At 39.0% G+C, this 25156-nt stretch overlaps 1 protein-coding gene across 1 annotated transcript in view; it reads right to left on the reverse strand.

The window, feature by feature from the left end:
* Positions 1–13384: 13384 nt before the first annotated feature.
* The window catches only part of TFAP2D (transcription factor AP-2 delta), a 58285-nt gene continuing 46513 nt past the window's right edge, over positions 13385–25156 (reverse strand). Inside the window, exon 7 of the mRNA XM_020885419.2 lies at positions 13385–13881. Coding sequence (XP_020741078.2) covers positions 13662–13881 — 220 coding nt within the window. The 3' untranslated portion in view covers positions 13385–13661. The remainder of the gene's footprint in view (positions 13882–25156) is intronic.

The raw sequence follows: 25156 nt of genomic DNA on the forward strand, positions 1-25156 counted from the left end.
GACACATGAAATAAATCACTTGACAAATGAATAAGATACTCCCAGAGAGTGGCAAGTGCTATGAAAAATGTAATCAGAGATTCTGTGTGTGAGTTAGTCACTCAGTCATTACTCTTTGAGACCCCATGGACTCTCAGACTCTTTGTGACTATGTGGACTGTAGCCCACCAGGCTCTTCTGTCCATGGAATTCTTCAGGCAAGAATACTGAGTGAGTAGCTATTCCCTTCTCCAGGGGATTTTTTGCGACCCAGAGATCAAACTGGTGTTTCCTGCACTCAGACAGATCCTTACCACATGAGCCACCAGAGAAACTCAATCAGAGATTACTATACTACAAATATGGAGTGAGTGCGAGAAGCTTCTGCTCTGATCATATCTAGTATTATATGCTAGTAGGTAGTAGTTTTGGTGGTGCTAAGGGACATCACAGAATGCTTCCCAAAGGATGTGGTATGTACACAAAGAACCAAAGGATTCACAGGTGTGAGAGGTAAAAGGGAAGGTGCTGAGCAAAGAGCATTCCAGCATGTGCGGGATCTAGATGGGATGACTTGCCCTTTCAGATTGTTGAAAACGTTTGGATACTTCCCAGGATCTCCGATTAAATTTGGCGGCTGGCAAAATTGGAAAGGCTGACAGAGCAAAAGAATTGAAGTTCCCTCTGCTTTGTTAAGGTGTTTGGGCTTTGTCACAAGAGTACTGGGAAACAATTCAATAGAATTGCTTAACATTTTAAGAAATATTTTCTAGATATGCTTTGATACTGAATGACATTTTCAAGTTTGTGAATTCTTTGCATATGGTCCTTTTGTAAGGGTCCTGTATTAAATGTGTGTTTTCCAAAGAATACTTTTAATTTCATTCATTTATTCATTAATATTTAAGTGAAGTGAAAGTCACTCAGTTGTGTTTGACTCTTTGTGACCCCATGGATTATACAGTCCATGGAATTCTCCAGGCCAGAATACTGGAGTGGGTAGCCTTTCCCTTCTCCAGGGGATCCTCCCAACCCAGGGATCAAACCCAGGTCTCCCGCATTGCAGGTGGATTCTTTACCAGCTGAGCCACAGGGAAGCCCCAGAATACTGGAGTGGGTTGCTTATCCCTTCTCTAGCGGATCTTCCTGACCCAGGAATCGAACCGGGGTCTCCTGCATTGCAGGCGGATTCTTTACAACTGAGCTATCAGGGACAAAACATTAAATTTTTCCTCACGTGGAAGCTCATTTGAAGGAATAAATTAGAAAAAATTTACTCAGGGAACTGTTGTCAAGAACTATGTAGGGTCTGAGACTTTACTATACTCGCAAGACCCTGGTTTGATTTCATATAAGCTGGCAGAAAGTATAAGAATTCTGGGTCGGAGACAAAGGACTTTATTAGGAGCCAGAACGTAAGCATTTGTGCCCATTCCCACAAGATAATGTGGAGAGGGTTGGGTAATACCTATACATGCAGTGAGTTGTGTTATAAGAGAGGAAACCTGAGCTTCCTGAACACAGATCTTTTATAAAAGACAGTAAACAGAATGACTATCCCTTGCTCCAGAGAGAGACACTACACTATATTATTATTGACACAATACAAACAACCTTGAAGAGCCAGTTCAGACCAGAATACTCAGTGCAAAAGACAGAAGCACAGGCGATCCATGGAGAACAGTCCTCCAACAGCTTTGTCTCTGTTCTAGTCAACTTAAAGCATGGGCCACGATATTATTCCATGGCCAAAAAAGACCGAAGTGCATCTGCTGCTTTTTTAGTAACAGTATATCTGGATCTATCCTTAGTGGGTCTGTATAGGTGAGTTTTGTGACTTGCTGACCTCCATACATTAGATCTACAGACTTTAGTCCTGCCTACAGACATGTTCTGAGAGGCTGGGAGGTTTGGGGTTTTAGATACTCCCTTTTGTGACTGTTGGAGATTTGTTACACCTTTTAGCAAACTTCAAAGCTGCTTTTCCTGTTTACATGGCATTTACATGCTTATGTATAAAGATAAGAACAAGGTAAAATAAAATATACTGAAAAATAAATTAATTAGTAAAATTGTCATAGAGAATACATTGGTGGTTGCCAGGGGAAGAGGAGTGGGAGAGGGATGGATTGGGAGTTTGGGATTAGAAGATGCAAAGTGGTGTGTCTTGGCTTCCCAAGCGGCACTAGTGGTAAAGAATCTGCCTGCCAATGCAGGAGATTCAGGAGACGTGGTTTCCATCCCGGGATGGGGAAGATCTTTTGGAGTAGGAAATGGCAACCCACTCAAGTATTCTTGCTTGGAAAATTCCATGACACAGGAGCCTGGCGGGCCATAGTCCATGGGGTCAGAAAAGAGTTGGATGTGACTGAGGATACAAACACGCACAAACTGCTGTGTGTGTGTGTGTGTGTGTGTGTGTGTGTGTGTATTTAATGGGTAAACCACAAGGTCCTACTGCATATCATAAGGAACTATATTCAGTATCCTGCGACAAAGCATAATGGAAAATAATATGAAAAGATATATATATATATATATATATATATATATAACTGAGTTACTTTTCTGTATGACAGTACTTAATGCAACATTGTAAACCAACTGTACTTCAATTTTAAAAAATCAACACATTGTAAATCAACTATACTCCTATAAAAATTTCAAAACAATAAATAAAATAAAAATTTAAAAATTGCCAATGTGGTAGCTCTTAAAAAATTGTCATGGAGAATTTTTTGGCCAAATTTTTAATAGATATTTAAGATTGGGCATCCTTTTTGATGGCTACCTTACTCTGTCAGTGCTTCTAAGTGATTTTCAATCATATAAATAATATTTTAATTGTTACCTTTAACTCTAGAACTCTAGTTACTTTAAAGTTTAATGTTATAGTATTTCCATACAACATATATTTAGTTTCTTATGCAGTAATTATTGTAAATTTTAAAAATGAGAAATGCTATTCTTGTCAAACATACAAAACATCCATTTTGGGGAGCTGCAGGGATAAAAGTATTTTAAAACACTAAAGGAGACAGGACCAGTGTCTTACTTAGTTAAGCACAGAATTTTTTTGGCAAAAGCCTCACACTTGAAAGATTCACTTTGTAAAATCATTGATCAATCCAATGGAACATTCAACCTCACAAACTGATTTCACCCCAAGTCCCTCTCCTCTTTTTTTGGATAAACTATTGTATGCTAAATCTAGATGGCACTTACTTATTTAAATAGGAGTAGCTTTTTCCTATTTCTCCTCTAAAGAAGGTAGGGTGGGCATTTTTAGATGAATGTCATCAATATTTCTATTTCTTGATATCACAGAGTTAATGTAAATTCGTGTGCCCAACACACAGTGAGGACAAAGAAACTGAAAGCAGAGAAAGGTTCACTGCAGAGCCATGCAAGGAGACATGTGACTCCTGCCCTAAAGAGCCTGGAACTCCCCAAGGGTTTTGGCAAAGCATTTTTAAAAGTCAGGTGAGGGAGCAGGTTTCACAGGGTACTTTATTAGATTGTGCAAAGCTCTCTGATTGGCTAACGGTGCATCACGGAGGTTATCATTGTCAGTCCCTGGCTCCAGCAGACCTGGGGCTATGTACTCATGGTGATCAAGTAGTTAACATCTTCCAGTTGGTGGGTGTTCACATCTGCAAAACAACTCAGGAAATTTGCATCAAATACTATAATCTAGGTACTTCAAGGATTAGTCAAGGAGTACACCAAGGCTGTATATTGTCACCCTGCTTATTTAACTTATGTGCAGAGTACATCATACAAAATGCCAGGCTGGATGAAGCACAAGCTGGAATAAAGATTACCAGGAGAAATATCAATAACCTCAGATATGCAGATGACACCACCCTTATGGCAGAAAGTGAAGAAGAACTAAAGAGCCTCTTAATGAAAGTGAAAAAGTTGGCTTAAAACTCAACATTCAGAAAACTAAGATCATGGCATCTGGCCCCATCACTTCATGGCAAATAGATGGGGAAATAATGGAAACAGTGAGATACTTTATTTTGGGGGGCCCCCAAATCACTGCAGATAGTAACTGCAGCCATGAAATTAAAAGATGCTTGCTCCTTGGAAGAAAAGCTATGACAAACCTAGACAGCATATTAAAAAGCAGAGACATTATTTTGCCAACAAAAGTCAGTCTAGTCAAAGCTATGGTCTTTCCAGTAGTCATGTATGGATGTGAGAACTGAACTATAAAGAAAGCTGAGCACAGAAGAATAGATGCTTTTGAACTGTGGTGTTGGAGAGACTCTAAGAGTCCCTTGGACTGCAAGGAGATCCAACCAGTCCATCCTAAAGGAAATCAGTCCTGAATATTCACTGGAAGGACTGATACTGAAGCTGAAACTCCAATATTTTGGCCACCTGATACGAAGAGCTGACTCATTGGAAAAGACCCTGATGCTGGGAAAGATTGAAGGCAGGAGGAGAAGGGGATGACAGAGGATGAGATGGTTGGATGGCATCACCAACTCAATGGACATGAGCTTGAGCAAGCTCTGGAAGATGGTGATGGACAGGGAAACCTGGTGTGCTGCAGTCCATAGGGTCACAAAGAGTCAGACATGACTCAGTGAATGAACTGAACTGAGGTACTTCAGTGATGAGCTAAAGCAGAGGATATGGGGAGAAGGCCTATCCTGGCCCCATAGGGTCCTGCCTGGTTACAACAGGAATATTTATAGTTTGAAAAGCTAAGAAGATGTGAGCTGGAGTTTCTTAGGCCAGGCTCTGTATTTAGAGAGCCATCTCATTCATCTCATTGGGTTTTCCTTGTGGTAAAAAATCTGCCTGCAACGCAGGAGACCCGGGTTTGATCTCTAGATTGGGAAGATCCCCTGGAGAAGTAACTGTCAACCCACTACAGTATTCTTGCCTGGAGAATCCCGTGGACAGAGGAGCCTGATGGTCTTCAGTCCATGGGGTCACAAAGAGTCGGACACAACTGAGCAACTAACATTCATCCAACAGTGTTAAACTTTATGGGAAACCTATATTCTTAGGAAACAGCAATGTTTAAGAAATCCTCCCTCTCTTCTGCTTTCAGGAAATGCCTTACTGCCAAGAAACACTCTTCCCCATGTGACTTTGATAAGACCCAGGTATCCCCTCACTGACCTTTGGCCATGCCAGACACACACCCTCCACATTCTCATTCCTTTTCCCATAAATGATGGTTTGAACAGTTTGTACCCACTGACTAATCTGAACAAAATACCTGACTTGATCAAAGTGAAATGAAGTTGGTTCCTTCCCCCAAACTCTTGAACTTTGGGTTACGCTCAATCTGAGCCAGTGTACAAGCCCTCCTTAACCACCCTTCCAAGAATCAGCTGACCCAAAGAAGGGGCATTCCTGGATGAACTGTCTGATCACTCCACGTCCTCCCCTGCCCCAGATTCCTTCTAGCCTTATTTACTCCCCATCTCTTATTAAAGTCCTTTTCTGCTGGACCATTGAAATCCTGCAGATCTTCCAACTGGGGTGTCTCCCTACTGCAAGAGGCCCCCTTTCCCAACCTGTAATGATCTGTTTGAATGAAGTTTCTCCTTAACTAAGTCCAAATCAGTTTTTATTTAACACAGGTTTAGTCTCCAATACTGTTCTTTTCACCTCTCTTTGAGGAAATTGTCAACCTTGTTTACATAGAAAATTAAGTTCAATTCATAGGCATGTTCAAAACATTCAAAACACTTGACTGCGGATGGTCGGATGTTAACTAGGACTAGCATGGTGCTTGTATGTACAAAATCCAGTCATTAGAATGTACACACAAAACTAATAAAATATTGTCAATTATATCTCAATTAAAAGCAAAACAAACAAAAATATACTTGACTATGGTTTCCACAAATGCTTGGAATACATCTAAAATGGCAAGTTCATATGAATTTCTTGGGGGTCCAGTGGTTAGAACTTCATGCTTTCACCGTGGAGGGCCCCAGTTCAATCCCTGTTTAGGGAATGAAGATCCTGCAAGCCACACAGGGCAGCCAAAAAATAAAATAAATAAATAAAAATTTGAGATGAACTTTTGTTGCTGAGTACTTGCTAGTGAAAAGTCAAGTACAGTTTCTAAGGAAGCCATATACTAAAGATAAAACATGATGTGGCAAATACTTGAATATCAGTTGGTTGCCAGATCCACTCTCAGCAAGTGCTCCTGGGGAATTTGAAACTTCAGACATCAAAGACAGTGGCTCTGCCATGATCTTTGGTTGGGTATCTTCACTGAGGACTTCAGCAATCCTGGATTTTGAAGATGCAGATTATCACGCTTACCCCAAAGTCTAAGGGTTAGGGGACTGGGCAGCCTCCCTCTGGAATCTCATCGATGCTCTTTGTCCACTGCATTCTACAGACATGCACCTGCTTTTCTAATGAGATTTTAAAACATTTATTTCCAAGCTTCCAAAATTATTTACCTGTTTCCAACTATAAGGGAGCCCTAAAAAGAAAGAAAAACATAAGAGTTCTAAAGGACAGATAGGAGGAGGCTTTGAGGACTGAAAACCCCAATTGGTTTCATCATTTTCTGGATTAAAAACTCTCATTGGCTCTCTACTGCACATACTGTGAAACACAAGACCTAGAGTTGGACCACAGGTCTGGAACACTCCTGCCATCCCATCTCCACCCCTACCTGTGGTTCATCTGGTCCTAACTCACCCCATGGAAGCCACACTGGCCTCTGACAGTTCCTGCAGATGCCAAGCTCTCTTCTCGAGGGCTCAGCACATGCTGTTCCCCCACCAGAAATGATCTTCACTGTCCCCTTGGATTAGTTAACCACCACCATTCTTCAGGTTATTCTCCTTTTCATTAGTAAGGTTTACCTTCTCTCTCCTTGCCTAAATTAAATCTTTGTCATCTTGTCTCCATAATAGTACTTTATATTACTTGTTGATTCGTTAATTCATTTCAAATTAGTGCTGAAGTGCTGAGGTTGAGAAACTCTAATTTGCTGAAAGAGTGTTTTTCATTGTTCCTTTCCCAAGCATCTTTTTGAAAGACTTTCCCTCTCTTAATCTCAGTGTCAGAAATTGTATTTCTGCCTAGCAATTGTTTTGGCTTAGTCTTAGGTGCAAACACAGTGAATTGAATAAATGATCAATTTCCATTTTGCTATTAGAATTAAATCTGTTACCTACCTGTAGTAAATGGGACTTCCCAGGTGGCTCAGTGGTAAAGATGTCCTGCCAGTGTAGGAGCTGCAGGAGATGTGGGTTCGATCCCTGGGTCAGGAAGATCCCCTGGAGAAGGCAATGGCAACCCACTCAAGTATTCTTGCCCAAGAAATCCCATGGACAGAGGAGCCTGGCAGGCTACAGTCCATGGGGTCACAAAGAGTTGAATGTGACAAAGCACACCTATAGTAAATACTCATAACTCTATTTTTTATTTTAGCTTCATTTCTGGCTCTACTTTTGATGATCAACTTGTATTTCTGAGCTGTTTCTAAATTGTAGTATGTTATTATCTGCATAAGTTCTTGAAAACTGTATTAAATCTTATTTTTAAAGAATCTAGGGGTATAAATGAATAAATGCATAAAACAAAATAATGTATTTTCAGTCTGTGATCAAGGACTTACTGAAAAATAAGTACATAATAAGAAGTTCTACATAGCCACTGGAAATGAGCATGAGTATCTCAGGTCTAGGACTTGAAATTAATATGAATCTTTAAGAAATGAGGCCAATGAAAACAAGCAGGAAAAAAAAAAAAAAGGTTTAAAGTTCTAGTGCTGAGCTTATTCAGAATCCTCTATTAAATATTTAACATAGTGACTAGCATGTACTAAGTTCTCAATAAGTATTTGTTGACTAAATAAATAGATGAATGAATTTGATTAGTCTCCATTCTCATCATGACAGTGAAATGATTTTATAAGAAAAATTTCTGGGTTCAAGAAAGTCTGTTATTCAATATGATCTGTTGCTGAAAATTAGAATTTTAGCTTGACCAATTTATAAAAAAATCTGGAATTCCCAAAGTTACTACTATTTGTTCTAGAGTTACATGTCCATATAACAATTAAATACATGCTTTCATTCATTAGCCAGGAAATAGAGGAAAAACTTATATACAGTGTGCTCTGAGCATAATATTGCTTTTTCTTGCATGTTCTAAGAAAGTGACAGGCAATCTTCGCCAAAACCCTTTCAATAAAACCATCATAAATCTTCTGTTTCAAAGCCATTATAATAGCTTTATAACTTCTAGGATAAAAGACTATAATTTTCAGTGAAATTCTGTCATTCATTAAGAAAACAAAATTTATCCACTATAAAATGGAAGTTAACCAATTAGAGAAAACATTTAGGAAGTCAGAAAGAAAATGCAGCTTTGCCATACCCTCTCCACTACTCCAGAAAAAAAGAAAGCATCTCAACTGCTAGTAAATAGGCTTTAAATAGATAATTAGGATAACTAGGAACAATAAGCGTTTATACCCATTTCAGTGCTTTTTGAGGATATGACACCATGTACCAAGAATGCTCTGCTGTGCATGAGACAAGAAGTTGTCAGTTTTATTTTGCATCGCTCTTTCATTTAAAATCTTGGTTTTAGCAATGTGCTTACAGGATTTATACACTGGAGGGTGAATGTGACAGTGACTTTTTCTGTGTTAATACAGGAGATATTTTGCTACTATCACTTTTTGTTCTGGTACTGTGAATCTGAAAACACTTCTAGGGCATCCAATAATTTATGATTGTCCATTTTCTTAAGAGTCCAACCTGCCCTGCTTGACAGCTACCTGGGTTGCTTCTGGGTGTGCCTGAAATATCCATTTTTTGCTTCATCTCTATGAGTTGCCAGAATAGCTGCTGCTTTCGTTTTCTGTTCACCTGCACACCCTCCTGGTCTCTCCCAGCCATGCTGAGAGACTCTTCTTGTCTGAGAACTGTCTGCCTAAGACACACTCCACATAGACAGCACCCCAGCTTCTGCTCAGGGCTGGGTCTTCTTTCTCCCTCCTGCACCCCCAGGATGTGGTCTCATCTTAGAGGGATGCAATGATCACTAACCTTTCTTCAATGCTTCTTTTATCCTCTCGTTCTTTTGTCAACGCGAGGACTGTTTTTTTGGGCTGCTGTGTGTGTGTGTGTGTGTGTGTGTGTGTGTGTGTGTGAGAGAGAGAGAGAGAGAGAGAGAGAGAGAGAGAGAGTGTATGAGGAGAAAGATAAAGGTCCTGACTGACTTTTAAACCTCGAGTCCTAGGACTTCCTTAGATTAGGACTCCATGCTCCCAACTCAGGGAACCCAGGTTCCACACCTGGTCAGGGAACTAGACCTCGCATGCTGCATGCCACACCTGAAAAAAACAAAACAGAAGCCCGCAAGTCCTCCTTAAGCCTTAGGACTTTGCAACTGAAAACTTGTATAGAGGGGCAACACCTTTGCAGGCTGCATCCGCTTGGTCCTTCCCTGAGGCAATATGGGCAACTTGTTAGGTGACTCTGCAAATGGAGGAAAAAATAACCGGAAGTCCAAGCAACATCAGTTAGTTTCCAAAAGTCACTACTGCTGCTACTGCCAAGTCACTTCAGTCACATCCTGCCCTAAATGTTTTTAACTTACCCAGAACCATAAAGTCTCCTGTTTCCGGTTTCCACCTTTCCTTTCCCTTCCACCTTCACAACTCCTTCCTTGATTTCCCTCCCTCCCCACAATCCTCTGGACCTGGGTCTGGTTTGTGTTGGGGTAACTTGATACATTTACATCAGGACACTAACCATATTCTAATGGCTGGGATCATCACAGGAAACCGCAAGAAACTCTCAAGAAAAACACTTAATTCCACTATCTTCAGTCTCTCAGACAGAGCCTGACATATATAATAGAAAGGATTCAATAAACTGAGGAGATAAAAAGTATGGTTTGTCCCAACTCTAAGTATTAATGACAACAACTAATAGCAGTAGCTACGCCCCTGCTCTTGGCAGTTTGGATCTGTCAACTCTTTGATTCAGACAGTAATTCTGTGAATAGGTATCTAGTATTATCCTTATTTTACAGATGGGGAAGTGGAGACACAGAAAGGTTCAGCAACTTGCCCAAGATCACATAGAAGCAAATGAAAGGTCCGTGATTTGAACCCAGGTAATTTGGCTTTAGAGTCTATGCTCTTAGTCACTATCTCAGGCCACCTCTCGTATATTGACTTGGCTTTCATAGGGAGATGGCATATTCACTGTGTAAAATATGCTGATACATTTTAAAAATTACTGGTCAAAAACACCTCCAAAGAAACCCAAAAGAAAGAAAATATAAGGCAATGGAATTACATTGCTTTACTCATCTTAACAAGGATAATTCATTGACACATTCATTTTAAAAGCACCAGATGACAAAAGGTCAAATTCCTATCACTCTCACTCTAGCGTCTGGACGCTCATCTGTGCTAAAGGTCACGTTTGGTCTTAGATGCTGAAGAGAACACACCCTCACAGATGGAAAGGAAAAAGGAACTGCAAAGCTAGAAAGAATTACTCTTTTCAAAGCATCTGGAAAGAAGGATGCAGGAGAACAGACTAGATACCTTTCCTGTGCTCTGATCTTTCCAGAGAAGAAAATATAGAATAATTCAGAGTTTACTTTGCAAGAACCACCAAACTTAAGTTAAAAGGTAACTACAGTGAAATAACCATAGCAATGGCATTTAAATTGGTTACTGAAACGGCTTTCAAACAAACATTTCTTTTTGTGGGAGTTTGACTCAATCTTTCACAGGTTTATTAATTCTAAGTAATTAATGACAGATTTGGATAAAATGCCTGGGCCAGTAATAGTTAATCTGGAAAGCTTTTTCATTCCTTTCTTACGTACTGAAACACTGAAAATCAGATTTTGGTGACTTATCTTCCTTTGCTATAAATTATGATACTGATAATGATCATAATTTTACTTCTGTGGACATTCTGATACTTACCTTGTTGCTTTTATTGTTTTATATTAAATGCACCTAATTGCAACTAATGTGATAGAGTGGAAATATTTTCTTACTCAAATAAAAAGTGTTATCCATAAATTACCATGGAAGAATCCAGCCAGATTGAAGCAATGGGTATCAAAAAAAAAAAAAAAAAATCAAAAGTAAAAGTAAAAGGTCCTTTGGCCCATTTTGGACAAAGAACACACACACATTCATTTACTCATTTATTTAAAAAGTGTTGAGTACCTATTATATACAAGGTAAAAGTTGGTATGTTAACAATGTCTATTAAATATGATAAATAATTACTCTGAACATGACCAGTCCATTAATTCATTTATGTCCTAATGGCTGGGTAAGTTAAATGATGGGTGCTGTCCATTTAAGGCTCTGAAGACACCCAAAATCCTGGTAAATAATATGCACTGTAGTTATAGTTTTACTTCTGTTTCAAAGTTAATAAATATAACACCCCACTGAGGTGTTAAGAACCCCCCAACTAATTACATCTATGGGTGAAGTAAGCTGGTACGATAAGCCGGATCTAATTTTTTTGTCTGATTATGGGTGAACATTTGACATAGTATATAACTACATTAAGCACCTAGCAGATATGCATATCAAAATGCCATATTAAGTACATATGTATGTTAATAATAAAAGGAATAAAATTCAATGTGGAAATTTCATTAAGGAAATTAGTAGCCCACATTACCTGTATATAGCTTTCCTACTAGTTGTTAAACTGAAATAGTCATCATTTTTTGTTTCATGTATATATTTTACAATATGAGAATTTTCATGTAAAATGGAGTCAATTTATTTTGTGATGAAATTTGGAACTGCAGCAGAATCTCAGCTTTTATTCTATTTTATTAAAAAAATTTAAAGCCATGAATAATGGTAAGATTTTAAAAAAAATGGAGCTAGAGAAACACACGAAGTCACAATGCATTACTTTTACATTTTCTTTAAACTCTTCTACTGTGTAACTATAAAACCGCTTTATTATAGAATTCCTTATTAGGGTCTTTTGTTAACTGAATTTAATCTAGAAAATTTAGATATTCATTGGTTATGTTCCTCTTTTCTGTACAAGATTGAAGATAAAAGTTAAATGATTTTAAGAATTATCAGGTAAAAAACATTTTCTTGTGATCTCTTGATGAAAACTCTCAAGCAATTTCCTTTCCATTAAAAATAATAATATTCCTTACGGGGTTATAATGTGGCCGAGACTTTCTGAAAGTAATTGATGTATGTTAGCGAGAGGAGAATATTTTCATGCTAAACAATATCAGGGGTTCATGTATTTTTTAAATGATATTTTTCATTGACGATGACCTACGTTTTTATTTGCTTACAACTTTGAAAACTGTTAACAGTAGAAAGGTTAGTACTATGTGGTGCCAATCAGGTTTCTCTACACATTCAGGTTTTAAAGGACTGAACTTTCATTCAATTAGCCCCTGGACTTTGCAGCCAGGAACCTCTTGTTTTCAATGTTTTAACTAAAGGACAATAAGGCTTACGAACAAGCTATGAAAAAAGGAAGCATCTTAAAAGCAAAAGTCTTCTCTGATCATTGTGTTTTCGTTTTCTTTATTGAACACAGACCTGAATGCTTTGAGCCTCTAAAGGTTTAGAACACAGCTACTGGGCAGGGAGAAGAACCACAAAGGTAGAAAAAGAATAGTGGGTGTCATTATAACCATACAATCATTGGCCGCCAACACGTTGAGGGGCCTCCACTAGTTCCCTGGGCTCCTCTCCTGTCTCTGAGGGACGGGTTTCCTGGAAAGTGCTGTTCCTATCCTCATGCTTTTCCAGCTGAGACAATACCACAGCTTTTCTTTGGAAGCCTAAGTAGCCAAGCTCCCCTTTCCTATATCCATCTTGCCCTGACCCGCTATGCACAGTCTGTTTCCTTAAACTGTTAGGTTGGGGATGTGAGAAGATTGGATAGAAGAGGTCATCTCTTATCTCTTAAACATTCTGCTGAGTCTTTAAAAAAATTGGTCCTAGGATGGGATGGGAATAATCACACAAAGAGGGGATAGAGTTTTCTGGAGTTTTTAAATACCACCAAGGCACTGGTAGTTAAGTGGGCTAGCGGTGACCAAGATTTAAAAATTGCTGTCAATTCACAGGACAAAGATTCATGAATGCCCTTTTCAGTTCCCAAAGCATTTAATGATGGGTTGATTGCCAAATTGGTCTATTTAGTGGAAAGAGGCACTCTTTTGTAATAGGGGATTAAGTTGAGAAAGACGGGCGCTGTTGGCGCTGGTGGTGGGTTCCAGTTTGGTCATGCTTTCTGATCCCTAACTACAGAGTTGGATAAGAAAGTGCATCAGTTAGATGTGAAAAAGCATGTGCTGCCTCTCCAAAGTCCAGAAGTGCTTAAAAATTGTGATGTATATAATTCGGAACAATAAATTACGTGCACAAAAGGAGTTTATCATAACATAAAATTAAAAAGTGACAACTTCATCACACAGTTACACTGCTGTTTTCCGGGTTTTTTTTTTGTCTTTTTTTTTGGATTTTGTCCTTTTTTGTTTCATTTTTCATTTCCTTTTTTTTTTTTTTTTTTTTATGGAGGGCTGGGGGAGGGCAGAGATTTTGTCCACTGAAGATTAATCACCCTCAATGATATATAAATTAGAAAAAATATCAGCAGCAAGACTCTGGAAATAGATTCTGTTTGATGTAGCTAGTCTGTCTTTTCTGTTTTGCCCTCTTTCACGGCGGCCTCTGAAGTTTTCCGCAGGGGGGCTTTCTCCGAGGTGCCATGTCCTTGGCCAGAATCTGCCGCTCCACCATTTTTGTGAGTAGTGTGTTTTTCCAAGTAGTTCAGCATTTCACTGAGGACTGTTTGGAAAGTGCTTAGGGCTGCACATATTGCTGGGGTCCCAAAGCCATGAGTGATCAAACTGGAAATGAGAAACAGTAGGAAAAAGAGATGAGCAATTTGCAGTATGATATGAGATAACAAATCATCCCTCCCTCATTTAATCTGGAACATTCCATTAAAAAGCATTTATTGTATTCCTAAACGGTGCCAAGCATTGTGGAAGGTAGACGCAGGTCAATGTATTGCTCTGAGTGATAAGAAATTCAGGGTCTATTTGTTATAATATGTCATTAATAGACTTGATTTGTTGTTGTTTAGTTGCTGAGTTGTGTCCCATGCTTTTTCGACCCCCATGGACTGCAGCCCGCCAGCTTCCTTTGTCCACGGGATTTCCCAGGCAAGAACACTGGACTGGGTTGCCATTTCCTGCTCCAGGGTGTCTTCCTGACCCAGGAATTGAGCTTGTATCTCCTGCACTGGTGGGTTCTTTACCACTGAGCCACCAGGGAAACCCTGACAGACTTGGTGGGCACTAATTATTAGCAATTCCAAGTGTTTGACACATGCCTTGACTCAGTCTCTATATCACTAAGAAAGCCAGTAAATACAACTTTCTATTGTGAGAATCATTGCTTTTAAGAATGGCACATACACTTACATAAGCAGAGATCACATAATAAGAGACCAAAAGTGGCTGAGTGTGCCTGACCGTTAGCTGTTCCTCTAACTTCATTCTTCTTTTCTTCAAAGTTATGAAGTTTTATCTGAGCATGAGGCATCCTGTTGGAGACCACATTCCCAAACTTCCCTTCTTGCAGGTAAGTTTGGACCCAGGACTAACTTTTCCACAACAGACCAAAAGAAGAAGTGATGTTTGCAATTCCCATCTACTTAAAATGAAAAGTACTGCCCTCTATTTTCTCTCAAAATAGCCATGCAGCTGTGCAGATGAGAACAGAACAAGATGGCAGGAATCTACTCACCTCCTGTCTCCTATCTCTTTTTTGGGGTTTCAGCAAGTAACTAATTCACTAATAGCCATGACTAATGAGTCATGTAGGGAGGGCTGTGGCAATCTCAGCACTGGTAGCCCATCCAACCGTAACAAACATCCTCTCTAGTTGAACAAATACCTAAGCATAGATTCACTCTTTCTGCGAACAAAACCCATGCAGATTATTCACTTGTGTCTGTTGTTCCTGAAATGACATTGTCAGGTTGCTCCCCATTATTCATATCTTGTAAAATATAGAAAAACATGCTTTACATACATCATACACATGTGATTATATCCATTTATCTATATATAACATGGCAGATAAATGGTACATTCGATAAATGAAGTCATTAACTGCTTACAAGCCCTAGTTGTTACAGTTATTGTGACATTGTGCTTAGTCGCTCAGTCGTGTTCAGCTCTTTGTGACCCCCTAGACTGTAGCCCACCAGGCTCCTCTGTCCGTGGGGATTCTCCAGGCAAAAATACCGGAGTGGGTTGCCATGCCTCCTCCAGGGGATCTTCCCAACCCAGGGATTGAACCCAGGTCTCCTGCACTGCAGGCGGATTCTTTACCAGCTGAGCTACCAGGGAAGCCCACTGTGATATTAGCAGTTTTAAAATCAGATAGTACTATCCTTCATAATATGTTAACTTGCTAGTTATCCTTCTTAGGGTATGTAATCTTAAGGGACAAAAATGACAAGTTCTTAAAATATTGTAAATGATGAATTTAGGATCAAGGCAGCTACTGATATGCCTCAATGGTGATAATAGTAAGATAGAGCACATGGAGTTGTTGCTTAAATTAATACATGCAAAGGAGTCTGGATGATGCCAGACTATTAGGAAGTGTTTCAGCAAATGGTAGAAATTGTTGGCTGTGGGATGTTCATGGTGAGGGTGAATTTTTCTGCATGTACATTATATTTTACAGGTTGCTACTATCTTTCATGCTGGCATTTTACAAAGCCTACCCTATTCCTGAGTCATAACTAACATAAATTAAAAAGAAAAAAAAACAGACCTCAGTCACCAATTATTTAGAAAACAAGACTGGTTAATGCTTGGACAACTATATACACCAAAGTTTGCCTTTTATGAGTAAGGCATCACCATTGTTGAAGCATATACATATACATATCTTGCACTGCTGAACAGGAAAACTGACTTCAGCTCCATTTCTACAATGATAACAGCTAGAGGGGAATCCAAATATTTTAAAACTTATCAGGAAGAACAACATAAATGGAGTTGATTGAAGTGATAGAAGAATTAATCATGGCGGCAACCACATAAAGAACAAATGAGGCCATCTATTAATGTCTAGATGCTTGACCCTGAGCTCAAACTGTTGGGTTGACCAAAAAGTTCATTCAGTTTTTTCCATAGGATGTTATGCGTGCTAACATGATACCTCTTCTCATGCTTTATTCCTGTTCAAGGCTCCTGGTACCATTGAAAGTGAAAGTGAAAGTCACTTAGTCATGTCCGGTGTCTGACCCATTGTGACCCCATGAACTGTAGCCCACTAGGCTCCTCTGTCCACAGAATTCTCCAGGCAAGAATACTGGAGTGCGTTGCCATTTCCGACTCCAGGGGATCTTCCTGACCCAGGGATCAAACTGGGGTCTCCTGCACTGCAGGCAGATTCTTTACCATTTCAGCTACCAGGGAAGCCCATTAGATGAATTTATTTTTTTCTCTATTGCCATGTCCTCTTGGTTTTGACTCCTCTTTTCAGAAATTACAGAATTTAGTTCCACTTGGGTAAATATTAAGGTTAGTAGCCAATATTTGAGTCCTGATCATATGACAGGCCCTAAGTGCTTTCTTCTGCACCTCTGATACAATCCTGGCAACAACTCGAAGAAGTATTATTATGTCCATTTTACATATGAAGAAACAGATATTCAGACATATTAAATAATTTGCCTGAGAAATTCTGTATTGCCTCTGTGCTTATTTACGTTCCTCTCAGGCTGTGGGTGTGTTTATGACTTCACTTTGAGAAGTGAAGTCTGTTGGCAGTTTTTGCTCAGCTTCTCTAACTGAACTTTGTTTTACAGGCAAGCTTATAGCCTGAAAGATCATTCTTACTCATTTTCCTGTTTAAGACCAGGGTTCTAAAAGGCCAACTACGGGGACTTCCCTGGTAGTCCATTGGCTAAAACTCTGTGCTCCCAATGCAGGGGGCCTGGGTTTGATCTAGTCAGGGAACTAGATCCCACATGCTACAACTAGGAGTTCACATGACTCAACTAAAGATGCCACATACAGCAATGAACCTTGATGATCCTGCACACCACAATTAAGACCTGGTGCAGCCAAATACATAAATAAAAATAAATATTAAAAAAAATCTTTTTAAAGGCCAAGTACAAAATAGATAGGTCTGTATAAATGCTCTACTTCTCCATGTTGAGAAGAGTGGTTGTCATAATGAAAGATTCTCAGGCTGGCATCCCTCCTTGGCTGATGATCTTTTTTGCTTCTAAAATATGTACCTGGTCTTTAGTAAGCTGCATTGTCCCATATGCCCTGGGTTGAGAACTCCTTGCATAAAGTCTTCACAGTGCCTTTGACCTCAGGCACTGTGTAATTTGTGGGAAGTTATGTAGCCTTGTAAGATGGTCTGATGAAAACATCTGCAAGTATCTTTCCAGCTCTAAGCTGCAGTTCACTGGTATAATGCTTATGGTGCACTTCTTAAAACCAAGGACATGACAGAAGGTTATGGACATTGAAAAACCACTTAGCTCAACAAAGAAGTCTAAAACTCTGAAATATTCAATGTAAGGAAAGGAAGGGCCCGAAGCGCTATCTTCAACACAAAAAATATAATGTAAATGTTAATTTCCTTGATTTCACATTATCTGCACATCAAAAAATATGCATGGAACACTACATAGGATAATGTTAAATGCAAAGTATAGCTCTGCTCTAGCAGTGTTCGGTGAGGTTTATGAATCCAAATAATTAAAGTAAACTATTATTGTATGAGAATCACAGAATGAAGTGTAAAATCACAGGCTGATTAAAAGAATTTCTGGGGACATCATGTTTTTCTTTTGGCCCCAACCATTTCAGAAAAATAGGTATATCTCTCATTCACAGTGACATACAAAAAGGAGAAAAGGAATAATGTAGAGTCTACAGAAAAACAAGAGAAAAACAGAAAGCTGAGGCTGACTTTCAGTCCTAGACAGAAAATAAAGTCATGTGTAAGGTAACACCCCATAGTCAAATCTTCAAAATCTTTGATAAGGCCCTTTTTTGCCCTTAGAAAATATTTTTAGCCATAGATTTAACACTTAAGTTATATTTGGTATTTGCATCTATTTTTATCAAATTAATATCAGAGAGCATTTCACAAGTAAATATTACCTGGGCTAAGTAGCAGCCATGATGGCTTGAAGGAGGTTATCAAAATATAAAAGTCTTTATAAATTCATGTTCATCTAAAAGTTTGTCCTCAAGTAGACAAGTGAGAAAGACAACCAACATGGTGCTAGATGTATCATCTTCATGCCACGTTGAACACATTTTGCTCAACAGTGGCAGACAATACAAAGGTTGTATCAGATTCTTAATGTATTTGCATTCTACTGCTCTCCTTTCTTCACTCTTTATAATTATATGTTCTATTATTGTATTTTTGAAAGGCTTATCTCTTCTCTATCCTTAAACCTACAATGGTCATTCCCACTTGTGTTTGTTTATCCGCCCTTTCCAGCCAATCTAACCTTCAAAGCTCCTTGGATAATATTGAAAAAAGGAGAGAGTTTCCTGGTCCCCTGATTAAGACACTGAAAAGGATGTTGCTTCTAAAAGCATGGAAGCTTGCCAAAGGACAAAAACTTGCCCAAGTGACGAGAAAACTTAACTTGAATTCTGAAGAGAAAGGAGTAACATTCCCCACCCCACCGCCACCCTAAAATATAAAAGTAGAGCCCAGAGAACACAATGAAAAGAAAATAAGTGTGGGCAAGATCTCATCATCAAAGAGGAAGCTATACGGAACCACATCAATTACAGCATAAGTGATCATCAAAGTTTCAACTTCAATCATGCCTGAAAGGGCAGTCAGAAGGTCCTCCAGTGCCGGCAGGAGGGCCTGGGCTCCTGAGGCTCCAAAGGGAACAGCAGCCTCCAGGTTCTGCCCTTGCCCTCAGGCTTCTAGAGGCTTCTCAAAGCTGCTCCTCAACTCTGGGACCCCTCCTACTCTGTGTTCGTAAGCTGCGAGCAGATACCAGCTCTCATGTGGACACGCGTGTCTGCCCAATGCAGGGGAAGATGGTGCTCGTGGCTTCCTCCAGGCAGCCCTCACCCCATCACTCCCTGCAGGGCCTCGGCGTTTGCACATCCCCTGCCTGAGGCCTGAGCCGTCCTGCTCTCAGCACCCTGGGCTGTGGGCTGCTCCCGGGCCGGGCCCTGATCTCCCTTCTGCCTCTGGCTGGGTTGCCTGCCCTGGCCAAGTGAGTTCTGACAGTGCCTCCCCTTCCTGGGGCCTCCAAGAAAAGTATTTTTACACCTCTCTCTTGCTTCCTTTTTTATTCAACTTGTTAATAAAGAGCCTGTAGTGAGAAAAAAATTTAATATAAGATTTAGTATATTCATATAAAATCTATATTAACAGAGATTTTAATGTAAGTGGCAAATAAGATGTTAACTGTATCTCCAACAATCTGGCTTGAACTCTTACCATAAACTGGTAATCAAATGTTAGAGTCTAGCCTTCAAAAAAATACCAAGGGCTGTTAAAACAAAATAGAACCAAACCACCAGCTAACAGCAACAATTAAAACAAAGAGGACTGAGACAGGGCACTTGTATTGTCAACCTACACTCTACTTGACATTGTCTGATTGCCACCATTTGTGTATTTGTGACTTCCAGGAGGCAGCAGTCTTGAGGGATAAGAGGCAGGACTCCCATGTATGGAATAATTGAGTTAACGAAGACTAAAGTTTCCTTGGTTTCATCCAGGAGTCTCTGTTGCCCCAGCCTATAGAATTTAAGTTTTTTTGGTTGTGCTGGGTCTTCATTGCAGGCACACAGGCTTAGTTGCCCTGAGGTATGTGGTATTTAAGTTCCCCGACCAGGGGACCTGTGTCCCCTGCATTGGAAGGTGAATTCATAACCACTGGTCCACCAAGGAAGTCCAAGACCTGTAGTTTGAATTTCTGCTCCAAAAATGAGAAAGAGGAACAATACAGACAGGCTTAGGTGAGGGAGTACTATGTTAGCAAGTGATAGATTAAATGGTAATTAAAATATTTTGCTTTCTTTTCAAAGAGGTTAATCTTTAAAACTGGCAAGGGTATTAGTGGAACTGCAACTTTTTTTTTTTTTTAACATAGGAAACTCCTATTTAAAGATAAAGAAAACATAGGTGTTTGTTTCTGACATATTCGAGTGGCTGAGTAATCTTTGAAAAATCACAGAAGATGGAACAGAAGTAGTGAAATAGAATACTCTAATACTCTGGCCACCTGATACGAAGAGCCAACACATTAGAAAAGACCTTGATGCTGGAAAGATTGAGGGCATGATGGAGGATGAGATGGTTGGATGGCATCACTGATTCAATGCACATGAGTGTGAGCAAACTTCGGAAGATAGTGAAGGACAGGGAGGCCTGGCGTGCTGCAGTCCATGGCGTTGCAAAGAGTCAGACATCACTGAGCAAATGAACAACAAATACCTTAATAATCAAAGCAGGGGGAAAAGAGACAGATTTTAGAAATTCTAGGTTATTAAATTACATTTAATTAGTCCCATAGTAAATTTCTTATAATGAGATATTTTTAAAAATCATGTATACCTAGTTTGAATTTACAGACAGTAATAGTAACCCTTTTTAGGGATGTAGTTTGCTGAATTTCGACAAACTCACAAAGTTGTATCATGAACACCATTACCCAAAACATTATCTTGTGATTTGTTTTGGTCAATGACACTTTCCTCACCCCAAGATCCTGGGAATCAGTGTCCTAATTTCTATCTATATAGTTTTTACTTTTCCCCTGAATGTCATACAAATTGAATCATGAAATCTACAGACTTTTATCACTGGCTCTTTTCACTTTTCCTAGTAATTTTGGGATTCATCCAGATTGCGGTGTTTATCAATAGATGATTTCTTTTTTACTGCTGGTAGGTTTTCCATTAAATGGAATTATTGCAGTTTGTTCATGTAATGAACACATCTAAGGGGCTAATATTTTTTAAAAATAGAAGTGATCACTACAGTGCTGCATGGGTTCAGTAATAATAATTGAGTTCACAAAAGCTAAACATTCCTCAGTTTCCAATGGAATGCTGCAAGACTTTCTCATTAATCCTACTCTGCTCCACATCTTAATTGACAACGAGATTGACGGCATCATGGATTTGTAACTTAATGGCTGGCATTAGAATAGAGAGGAAAATTCCTGCATTAGATAACAGAACCAAAGTTCTGAAATACCTTTATGTGGTAAAAAGCTTAGTTGGTGGGCTAAATCAATGATGTGAAATTTAGGAGAGATTAAGGAAACATCCACTTGCAGTATATTGAGAAAAGGAGATAGCTGACTCGAGCAATTTTCAGGGAAAAGGCTCACCAAACAGTAAGTCAAACCAAAAATCAGGGTCAAAATGTGAAGTTTGGGTGCTAGCTAGTCAGGCTTAGAACTACATTCACCTTGAACTATTTTCTCTCTAAGTAGATTCCAGCTCATTGATTTAATTTTCCCAGAACTAATTTCACACTGAGGAGCAGACAGGTTTTGACAACCACGTGCTGAGAAAACCTAGACTGTTATAGTTTACAGCACCTGATGTTCTAGAAAATGTAACTTATATTTAACAGTCATCTTCTTAATTTTACTCATGGTTTTAAAAACCCCTACTTTGCTAGACCTTTTAATTGACATTCTCTAGAGTATCTTTCTGCCACATAAACCATTTTCAAATTGGCTCAGTTTAGGACGGTAGGTAATAGTTTGCTGGATCCAGAGGTGAAACCCTACTTTTGACACTGCCCCTGGTGTTAAAAGTATGTTCACATCTTAGCAGTGGGAGAGGTACCAAACGGTAGAACCACCTTTTCTAGGGAGACTCTCTGTGTATGCACACATGTATACCCAATCGACTTACACTGTTTTTATTGACCTGAACACATACTACAGAGATAGACTTTAACTTTTTAAAGGAAAATATATTGCAACAGTTCAAATTGTCCTCTCTATTAGTGAGATTAAAAATGAAAAAATTCAGGGACTCTCTGGTGGTCCAGTGGCTAAGACTCTGAGTTCCCAATGCAGGGGGTCTGGATTTGATCCCTGGGCAAGGAACTAGATCCCACACGTCTCAACTAAGAGTTTGCACGCTGCAACTAAGACCCGGCACAACCAAATAAAGAAATAAATATTTTTTAAAAAAAGAAGCAATTAAGGAAAAATGAAAGCAGTCATAGAGGATGGTAGAGACGAGATTGCTGCTTGAAAAGGAATAAATTGTTATTCTTTTTTCTTTTTCCCTGTGCAATTTTCTAATAAGACGTTATTAACAACACATCTTTAACTTCAGCAGTATTTATGTTTATAAACTACTTGACATTAATCATGAGGAATTATCAGGAGACTTCTATATAATAGAAATTTCACAAACTCCCTGTGATCTCTGGCTAAATGAATATTTTTTGCTTGTGGCTAAGTCCTTACGTATTTATCTTTAAAATCTTCAAAGCTTCAGTGCTTACTTGGAATATAGGTTAATATAGGATTCTGAATAAACATCTATCAGAGGAACAAGTAAATATAGTTTACATTTCAATAGCCTTGCTGTCCGCTAGAGACATGTTACAAAGCCTTTTCCATATTGCCCTAATTGTCCTTCAGAAATGCTTTATCACAACTTTAATTGATTTGTCTAAACTAATTTAAATTAAGCTACTAAGGTAATTTTCTAAAGCATGGCCTAAAGCAAATTTCTATGGAATCTTCCCCTGAATTCTTCCTATCTTGGCAAGAGTTAGGCCTGGCACATGAAAAGATGATCAACACCACTAATATTAGAGAAATTCAAATCAAAACAACGAGACATTACCTCACACTTGTCAGAATTGCTATCAACAAAAAGTCTGCAAGTAACAAATGTTGGTGATGATGTGGAGAAAAGGAAAGCCTTATACACTGTTGACAGGAACATAACCTGTATGTTCTACAGTTATGTAGAACATAATTGGTAGAAAACAGTATAGAGGTTTCTCAAAAAACTAAAAATAGAGCTATGATATGATCCAGCAATTCCACTCTTGAGTATACATCCAGAAAAAAAAAATGAAAGCACTAATACAAAATGATGCATGTATACCAATGTTCACAGCATTTATTTACAATTGCCAACATATGGAAGCAACCCAACTGTCCATCAACAGATGAATTTACAAAGAAGATATGGTATAGCCACTCTAGGAAAAATTAAAGTCTGCCCTTTTAAGCAATGTGGATGAACCTAGAGAATATCATGCTTAGTGAAATAAGTCAGAGAAAGACAAATACTGTATGAAATCACTTATAAGTGGAGTCTAAAAAATAATGCAAATAAATGACTATAACAATACAAAAACAGGCTCACAGATATAGAAAACAAACTAGTGATTACCAGAGAGCAGAGGGAAGGGGAGAGGGGCAAGTTAGGGTTATAGGATTAAGAGATCCAATTATTATGTATAATAGATAAGCAATAAGGATACACTGTATAGCATAGAGAATTATAGTCATTATCTTATAATAACATTTTTTTAAAAGTCTAAAAATACTGAATCACTATGCTATATAGCTGAAACTAATATAGTACTGTAAGTCAACTGTACTTGCATTTTAAAAAAAGTTGGGCCTGGGGCAAAATATCCTTTCTACCTACTAAGTAAACACTCTCTAATGGCAGAAAGTGAAGAGGAACTAAACAGCTTCTTGATGAAAGTAAAAGAGGAGAGTGGAAAAGCTGGCTTAAAACTCAACATTAAAAAACTAAGATCATGGCATTTGATCCCATCACTTCATGGCAAATAGAAGGGGAAAAAGTGGAAGCAGTGGCAGATTTTATTTTCTTGGGCTCCAAGATCACTGTGGACAGTGACTGCAGCCATGAAATTAAAAGACACTTGCTCCTTGGAAAGAAAGCTATGACAAACCTAGACAGCATATTAAAAAGAAGAGACATCACTTTGCTGACAAAGGTCCATATAGTCAAAGCTATGGTTTTTCCAGTAGTCATGTACAGATGTGAGAATTGGACCATAAAGAAGGCTGAGTGCTGAAGAATTGATGCTTTCAAACTGTGGTGCTGGAGAAAATTCTTGAGAGTCCCTTGGAAGGCAAGGAGATCAAAGCTGTCAATCCTAAAGGAGCTCAACCCTGAATATTCACTGGAAGGACTGATGCTGTAGCTGAAGTTCTAACACTGTGGCCACATGATGTGGAGAGCCGACTCGCTGGAAAACACCCTGATACTGGGAAAGATTAAAGGCAAAAGAAGGGAGTGGCAGAGGATGAGATGGTTAAATAGCACCATCGACTCAATGCACATGAATTTAAGCAAACTCTGCGAGAGATAGTGAAGGACAGAGGAGCCTGGGCTGCTGCAGTCCATGGGGTCACAAAGAGTCAGACAAGACTCAACGACTGAACAATAACAACAACAAGCAAACACTAATTTAACAGGATTAAAAGGAAAATGAAAGTCTCATTACCATGTGCCACTGAAGACTGCCTCACTTAGTTATGTCCAACAGCCAAACACAGATTTTTTTGGCTTTCTTTTCGGATACAAAAAGCTGGGCATAGTAGATACTATCATGCTACAAACTAGAAGACTGAAATTCAAGAGGAAATATCCTGGGACTTTCCTGGTGGTCCAGTGGTTAGGACTCTGTGCTTCTACTCAGGGGGCACAGGTTTGATCCCTGGTCAGGGAACTAAGATCCCATAAACCACACAACCAAACAAAAAACAAAAACAAAAAAACAAAAAGAAATAAAGAAAATTATCATTTAGATAATTACAGCAAAACTTGATTTTATTTTATAAAATTTTAACTTTCTATCTGGAAAAGTTTTGGTGTCCGTAAAGGCTGAAATAGTTTGGGCTACTCCTATTATTTTGTTACATTGCATCATTCCAATGTGTGCTTGCTCTCATGTATCTTTGATTTCCTGAATAGCATACGGATGCCACTGTCACCAACCTCAGTTCTGTTTTCTGGCCTCCGGGAGGCATGCAGGTAGCAAGATTTAAAGGGAAGATAAGTCTTCTTTTCCTTCTCTCCTGGATTATTCAGTGACTGCAGGTTTGGGTCCAACTGTAGC

Source organism: Odocoileus virginianus, chromosome 27 (assembly GCF_023699985.2).
Source record: "Odocoileus virginianus isolate 20LAN1187 ecotype Illinois chromosome 27, Ovbor_1.2, whole genome shotgun sequence".
NCBI classification, from domain to species: domain Eukaryota; kingdom Metazoa; phylum Chordata; class Mammalia; order Artiodactyla; family Cervidae; genus Odocoileus; species Odocoileus virginianus.